Source organism: Patella vulgata, chromosome 6 (genome assembly GCF_932274485.2).
Source record: "Patella vulgata chromosome 6, xgPatVulg1.2, whole genome shotgun sequence".
Taxonomy (NCBI): Eukaryota; Metazoa; Mollusca; class Gastropoda; family Patellidae; genus Patella; species Patella vulgata.
In genome coordinates, this window is record NC_065884.2 from 27,722,648 (window position 1) to 27,731,063 (window position 8,416).

General features: G+C 37.4%; 1 protein-coding gene across 1 annotated transcript; it reads right to left on the bottom strand.

Moving 5' to 3' along the window:
• Window positions 1–289: 289 nt before the first annotated feature.
• On the bottom strand, window positions 290–6,561 carry LOC126823593 (protein PIF). Its single transcript, XM_050552514.2, has 9 exons — window positions 6,437–6,561; window positions 5,597–6,136; window positions 5,096–5,389; window positions 4,697–4,891; window positions 3,948–4,112; window positions 3,422–3,774; window positions 2,871–2,958; window positions 2,515–2,594; window positions 290–449 (listed from the first exon to the last, which is right to left on the bottom strand). Exons 1-9 carry the CDS (start codon window positions 6,510–6,512, stop codon window positions 429–431), a joined length of 1,812 nt encoding a protein of 603 aa, XP_050408471.2. The 5' UTR covers window positions 6,513–6,561; the 3' UTR covers window positions 290–428.
• Between the last annotated feature and the right edge of the window lie 1,855 nt (window positions 6,562–8,416).

Genomic DNA, 8,416 nt, shown 5'->3' on the forward strand with positions numbered 1-8,416 from the left:
TATGAGGTGGATCTTCGAGATAATGTTATTTCTGTTTTCATATTTCGGGCATAGCTGCGGATCTGTGGAATTTGGATTTTAATTACTGTGACTTCTTATATATGTAATAAGTATGTGGGAGTAAGTTTTATTAACGAGTATTAACAATGATCCATCACGTTTACGGAATTTTAAACCTTGATCGTGATAAACAAAAACACCTATGTTAAAAATATATCAATTTAATTGGTAACAAAATACAATAAAGACAATTACAGTTAATTAAAAATTATATAAAAAAAATGTAACAATTTATGATCTGTTATTTACAATTAGGAATCATATCATAATGCATAATGTAATTTTAATTGTATATTTATGCATGATCTCTATCAGAGGATTGACAAAATGGTCTTTAATATGGGCCATCAAATTTCAAATCTGTATATTTAACACTGATAAACCTCAATCTGCAAAGGAAAAGAATTAATTTATAAATCAGCTTTTTTTTACAAAGTCACAATATAATTAACAATTTGTATCAATAATAAAAAAAGGTCTTAAGCTGGAACTCCATACGTATACATGTTGCGTATCGACCATTTATTTATTATTGTTTATGTATAGCTTTTTCCGAAATCCTGTTATTGTTAATTCTTTGACGTTCTAGTCCAGGAGTGGTTTTATGTTTTCTTTTCTGCAAATCATTGTTTTGATTTTATGTTTTCTTTCCTACAAATCATTGTTTTGATTCTTGTTATGAGTGAAACTTGTATCATTACATGCCCGGGAACCATTTTGATCCCGGGATCTTTTGGTTAGTGAGACAGTGACTTATTCACTGAGCCACAGTGGCTCCACAAAGGTTAGTAATGCACAAAGCAATTATTTCATCCCCGCCCACTAGAGAGTAAAGTGTCGCACAGGTCCAACAAACAGTGGGTGTGGTATCACACCCCTGGGGGTCGGGACATGCACCAAAATAAATAGTTGCTATCCTTAGAGTATAAGGAATAAATATGCCAAGTTCAAAGATGATCCATTCCGAATTCCAGCCTGTAGACAAAAAACACAAAAATTGGGCGTGGGGAGGGGTGGGGTGGATGGACATGGACCAATATATATAGGTACAAGCCTATGCTGGATCATTCCGAATTGGATCCAAATCTCTTAATAATTGCAACCCGTATATCATTTACAGACAAAACATCAACAGGGGATGTGGAGGAGGGGGTCGTGAACCAACATCAATAGTTGCCGTCCTTAGGGTATAAGGAATAAGTATACCAAGTTCCAAGATAATCCATTCAGAATTGTGGCCTTCGGGCGCTAAAGGCAAAATTTGGGCGTGGCTCTGACCCTGGGGGTCGAGGCATTCATCAAAATCAATAGTTGACGCCCTTAGGCTATAAGGAATACATATGCCAAGTACCAAGTTGATCTATTCAGAATTGCGGCCTATAAACGATAAACACAAAAATTGGGCGTGGCTCTGCCCCTGTCGGTCGGGACATGCAGTTGTCGTCCTTAGGCTATTAAGGAATAGATATCCCAAGTTCAAAGACGATCCATTAAGAATCGTGGCCCGTAGTCAACACACAGAGAAACAAAGACAAAATGGGTGTGGCTCTGCCCCTGGGGGTTGGGGATTCACCAAAAAACAACAGGAGTCATCCTTAGGGTATAAAAATAGCTATGCAAAGTTTCAAAAGGTTCTGTTAAGAATTGCGGTCTGTAGGCGAAACACAAGACACACAAACATTGGGCGTGGCTCTGTCCCAGGGAGTCGGGCATGCACCAAAAATAATAGAGGTCAGCCTTAGGGTATACGGAATAAGTATAAAAACGTTTTCAAGACGATCGATCAAGAATTGCGGGCTGTAAGTGACACACAGACACACAAAAAAATGGGCGTGGCTTTGCCCTTGGGTATTCACCACAAACAATATGAATGTTCCTTAGGATAGAAGGAATAAGTATGCAAAGTTTCAAGGTGATACGTTAAGGAATGCGGTTTGTAGATGACACACAAATAAATACAAGTAATGGACGTGGCTCTGCCACTGGGGGTCGGGCATGCACCCAAAAAAATAGGGATCATCCTTAGGGTATAAGGAATTCATATGAACAGTTTTCAAGACGATCGATTAAGAATCGTGGCCTGTAGGGGACACACAGACACACAAAAGAAAATGGGTGTGGCTGATCTGCCCCTGAGGGTTAGGTATGTACCCCAAACGATAGAAATGTTTCCTTTGGGTACAAAGAATAAGTATGCAAAGTTTCAAGATGATATGTTAAGAAATTCGGCCTGTAGACGACAAACAAACAATACAAGAAATGGGCGTGACTCTGCAAATGGAGGTTGGGCATGTGCCAAAAACAATAGCGATCATCCTTAGGGTATAAGGAATAAGTATGTAAAGTTTCAAGATGATCACTTAAGAATTGTGGCCTCTAGGCGACACACACACCCACACACAGAGACAGGGGCGACGACAATATACATCCAAAACTGATAAAATAATCACTTACATAATCAATGTAACCCTTGAAGTTACTGTATGTATTGCCACGCCCAATCTGTAGAGCGCATTCACTTTTACCAATAGCACCTGAAACATGACCGAAGAGTCATTTTAAGTAATTAGTCATCAACGTCAATTTTAATTTTAACATCTGTACATTATTATTTCAGTATTTTTAAAAAAAAAAAAAAACACAACCAATCGACAGCCGACACGTTTAACTAGGATGTCCTGGCTCTCTGAATCAAAGAAATGCGATGGGTCATTCGTCATGTATGGTCGTAGACAATCATGTTTTCACCCAACGTATCATGCTGTGACCTTATCTCAGATTTTAAGAAATACAAAATGACTGGAACCCACCATTTGTGTCCTCATTAATTGTGTTACCATTTATTGTGCCGCTTAATACTCCATTTTCAACCCTATACACTAATTCTTTCCATTGACTCTGTAAAATAACCAGCAAAAAATGTTTATTAGTCAAATCTGATCTTATATTCAGATCCGGGTGCAGGGGTTGTACTAAATGCCGAATCAACCACTCGCTTGAGCGTAAGGGGCTAGAGCAGGGGGAGAAACCGGATCGGCGGAAAACAAGAAGGAAATCCATTAGGTTGGAGAGGCGACCCTACGCCTTGTCACGTAGAAGCTTGGGATCGAACCCCCACCACTTGACTCAACGAAAGATCTTGTGATCTAAATCGCCCACGTAGATCATTCGACCACCCCAGCCCGCCAAGTGACAATGGCAATATATGTCAATACATACACATGTATACATTATTCTACTCATAAACTGGATTAGACGCTGTTATGAGAGACGGTTTTAATTTCTGAAAGCAACAGGGAGAACTAATTAAAGTGAACATAAAAAAAACAGTTGCTTCCAATCAGGCAAATATAAGTATTACCTGTGGGGCTGCTGTTATTGAAATCCTTGTCCTTTGGCCACCGTCTGTTCTCATACCAAAAGTAGTGATAGTTTGATCAAGTAGAATATCTAGAGAACCTGGTTTACCACAATCACGATTGGTCACCAGAGCTTGCTGTCCTAAAACTGTACCCTCTGTCCTATATCTCATCTTTATCATAAACGTAGATCCAAGAGCAACATTGGAGAAACGTGGGATTCTCAGGCCACTGGTACCATCGAAATAAGCTTCACCGTTCTCAATTACAACTCCTACATTCTCAACCCAGTTCCAATGACCAGAAGTGTCAGTCACACCGTTAATGAACGTCAAATTGAGTAATGGGTTGCATTCTGAAAAAAGACAATTATATAGTAGAAAATTATATAATTAATTCATTATCAAATTAAAAACCATCTGGATCTGGATAAAGTAAGTTGCAGGACTTTTCCGCATACGCGCAACATTAATAACGGTGGGCTATAATTTAATGGAATACTGGTAATTACTGTGATATAAGAACTACCTTTATTGGCGACCGGAACTTGACCGGCATCTATCAAGACTGAACAATCGCACCCGTCTTCACTATAACCAGTTCCTGGTGCACAGAGTCTGTCAATCCATCCCAAACCAGGGTGAACTTCTTGATAACCATCAGGTTTACCAGCAACAGCTCGTTTATAACATACTGTAAAAAAATATAACCTGGACTTAAGTTTTAGATCGTGGATCCTAAAATGTAAATGACTTAAAAAATTGAAAACTGTCTTTCATTTCAGTTGTATGCGTCCAAAGGGGTTGGCTTTGAACAAAAATTGTTCTGGTACAAGCGAAACCTTTCAGTGATCTAACGTAATCTCATTGTTATTAATAGCTTGAGCATTTTATCGGAAAAAGACAGGGTTGGGGTTATCGCAGACAAATATCTCCCAGGAAACTTGACAGAATACTTATAAGTCGTGTTGGAGAGGCGGGTCCAGCATATGGGGGGGGGGAGTCAATATTGGGTTAAAGGAGCCATCATGCCTTTTGAGATGCAGTGTTAAATCGGGCTACTCATGTCAATCCGTACTCCAATCCAAAAGCGTTGCTTCAGGTACTGACTGATCCGCGCTGACGCGCTCGCTCCGATCTACAGAGTTAATTGTTACGTAGTAAGGTTTGCCCCGGCTGCCACTAGGAGGTCAGACCCTAACTACCAAACTCATAACTGGATGTTCAGTGCATTTTTTTTAAAATTTTATTATTGGTGTTTTATAGTAGTATGCATACCCTCTTCATCGGCGACCTCTTCTCCTTGACAAAGATCTTCACAGGTTTCATCAACCTCACATCGATTACTTACTGTGTTGAAAGAACTTATTGGGGGACAACACGTGGCTTTAGCAAGTTTGTTAGCACACGAATGATATTGTCGACAGTTTGTATCGGTTTTATAAAACAATGTGTTTGGGTTTACACATGGGTCTGTAATTAAAAGAGTGAAACATGAGATTGCATTAATTTAATGTGAAGAAGGGAAAAGCACAGATTAGACTAGTGTTTTTAAAATACAAACACAGTATGTACTGTATTAATTCAATCCAGCACAACTTGATGCTCGGTGGTTCTATAATAGCAATATGGTGGAAATTTTGAACATGAATGGAGTAGTGTTAAATTAATACATACCATTAGTGCAATTTACATATTGGGCAAAATTACATGATAACCCATCCTGATCCCAGAAAAGTCCCGCAGAACAGCTCATGGTGAAAGCGCTTACACTGCCGTCTGCTGAAAAGAAACACTGGACGTACTTGTGGCAATCAGAAGGGTGGTTGTTATATCCAATTCCATTGGACATTTTACACCCTGCGCACAAGTCAACACTCAATGATGCTGTCGTCGGCTTAGGGGTGGCTGTTGTAGGTTCAGGAGTGGTTGTGGTTGGAACTGGGGTTGTTGTAGTAGTTGTTGTTGTTGCTAAATATAAATGAACTTTGTGTTTCAATATTGTAAAAGAGGTTATCATGGATATAGTCTCTTTCCCAATCCTTTATATAGGGATTCAATTATATAGAAATATTACATTAGTTTATGTTAGAAGCAAAACAATACAATTTATTGTAAAAAAACCCACATCTTTATATTTATTATTAAAATTGCTCCGTAGATTGATAAAGTACTTACGTGGACAAACGTCAGGTAACATTTTCTTCAGAGTTTCAGCAAGTTCACTGAAAGAAGGTAGTTTAATACACTGAATTCTGCTTGAGGCAATCGACTGAAGTTCATATGTATCAATTTTGGATCCTACACCAACGGAAAACATGTCTACTCCATTAACTTTAGCCAGATTTGCCTGGGCTATGGTTTTATTTGTATCTTTGGAGATCCCATCTGTAATAACTATACCAATAGTGTCAACTTCTCGATCAGTTCCGCTAATCATAGCCATCATAGCGGAGATACCTAGGTGGGTGTTGGTGCCATCTCGTGGATGTTGTAGTCCAAGAATTCTACCTTCAAGACCGGTTCGATTTCCAGTGAAGTTAATTTTATCAGCGATATCTGAGCTGTAAAGAACCAAACCGAATCGTGTATAGTCTTTGTCAATGGTAAGTCTCTGTGTCAACTCGACCAAGGCTTGCTTTAACATCAGAAATGATTCTGCGGATATACTATCAGAACCATCAACAACTGTAACTATATCTAGCCTATCCCTGCACCCTGAAATGGATATTAATAGCATATAGAAACATATTGTAGACCACTGAACTAATTTTGTAAACATATATAAACATATCATATAACCCTGAACTAAGTTTGTTAACATATAGAAACATATTATGGAACTATGAACTGATTTTGTAAACATATAGAAACATTTTATAGGAGATTGAACTAATTTTGTAAGAATATAGAAACATAATTTTCTTATAGGTCGTTGAACTAATAACAAAAATATCTTTTAATTTAATTTTTTTATAAACAGAATATTTTATGTGACTTAATGTAAATAAAAATTACCTGAAGGATTTGCAGCCTGTATGAATGAAATTAATAAAGCCAATGCAATTCCTCTAATACAAAAGCTACAAGCCATTTCTTGATCACAATTTCTGAACTACCTTTACTTTAGAAATTATTTTGCGGCCTGGAGGTAATATACTAAACTGTCAGCGAAAACACCTGTTTTATAGTCTGTGGTAGCCATTCTTTCCTCCTTAACAACCTGTGGATATACGTCATTCTTTTTCAACTCCGCCTCCTTAAGAAAGTTTTTCGATTCAATCAAGTTAAGGGATAGATATATACTACTAGTATTAGTGTACAACCCATAGATTAATATAAAAGTAAGGGATGGGATTGAGTTGGATAGGAACAAACAAATGTACCGCCTCTTCCTACTTGTATTATATTAGGTAAATACAATGTTTTATTCATCACTCCTTTCGTTACGTGTTAGTCAAATACAGTTTATTTGATTACATAGTCAAGTTTGATATAGACGACTTCAACCTTAAAGGAGTAGTCATAACCATTACAATGGATAACATTAGGTACCAAAAATCGTACACGTAAAATTATGTAATTGCTTTAATAATAATATCACATGATTTCATATACTGTCATTTCATATTTTTTCACGCATTTTTGTGTCAGGGAATCACATTTATATTTAGGGGTCAATTTTCTTAATTGAAGTACATGTAAGGTATATCATTTGTATTATTGTTGCCATCAAATATCATTGGAAAATTAAAAGGAAATAGGTAAATGATAGTCCCGGATGTACGCCTGTCCAGATCACATTTGTTATCCGACTTTTAACGAAACTTAAAATATAGGTTTATATCCCAAAGATCCCGGTTCCTTTCGAAATTGGCTTGTAGCGGACCGTAACTTCTTGGATTATGGCCCTTGATTGTACGATTTTGACGAAACGTAATATGTTTAGGTCCCAAAGATCTCGATTCCTTTGGGTATTCGTGCATATCGGACGGTAACTTCATGGATTATGGACCTTCATTGTGGACCCTCTAGAGTCCACAAATTTTTATCCGATTCTACAATCTATTCAAATTAATCATCGGCGCACCATAAGGATGGTTGAGTGTAAATTTCGTGAAAATCGGATCGTAACTGCCTGATAAAATGACCGCCCCTCGTACGAAATAGTATAAAAGTATGTAATATTCGATTTTGATGAAACTGAAAATATATCTTTATATCCCAAAGATCCCGGTTCCTTTCGTGCATATCGGCCCGTAACTTCATGGATTATGGTTCTGATTGTACGGAAAATCGTGTTTTTAGCTTACGAACACTCTAGAGTTCACAATGTTTATTTGATTTAAAACAAAAAACGTTGATATATATCACCATTACACCGTAATTACAGTTGAGTTCGAATTTCGTGAAAATCGAACCGAAACTTTCTGTTAAAATGGCCACCCCCTTTACGCAAATATTATTAAAGCATGTAATACCAAGGTTGTTGACCCCCTAGAGGTTACAATTTTATCCGATTTTGATGAAACTTAAAATTTATGTTTATTTCCCAAATATCTCTGTTCCTTTTAATATTGACGCATGTCAGATCGTGACATCCGGGATTATGGTCTCTTATTGTACGAAAATCGCCTTTTTAGCTTGTTCTATGTCCATCTCTAGTAAAATGTGGCTGCATCTTGTTTGTTTTCGTTCAGATCAGTGATTAATAAAAAAAAGTTGATGGTCGATATTTACTCATAAAGTGAGTAATACTGTTTAAATAATGAAATAGATCAATTTGACACTAAAATAAAAAAGTTTTTTTAAAAAGTGTCAAATGACTCAAATGCCCCTTCGTGTCAATATGCATACAAGTATTCAGATAAAAAAAAACCAACAACACGTGTGATTTCGGGAATTCGTGGGCGTACAAGCCGGGGGGGGGGGCTGCACTTTTGGGCTATTTCACTTGTCGGGCAGAGGGGTAAAGTGAAAACAAACATTATTTCCTCT

Coding starts and splice junctions, on each gene's coding strand:
- LOC126823593 (XM_050552514.2), bottom strand. CDS start 6,512: ATGGCTTGTAGCTTTTGTATTAGAGGAATTGCATTGGCTTTATTAATT. Junction 4,892..5,095: donor ATATGTAAATTGCACTAATG/GTATGTATTAAT, acceptor TTTTAATTACAG/ACCCATGTGTAAACCCAAAC. Junction 450..2,514: donor TCAAGGGTTACATTGATTAT/GTAAGTGATTAT, acceptor TTTCCTTTGCAG/ATTGAGGTTTATCAGTGTTA.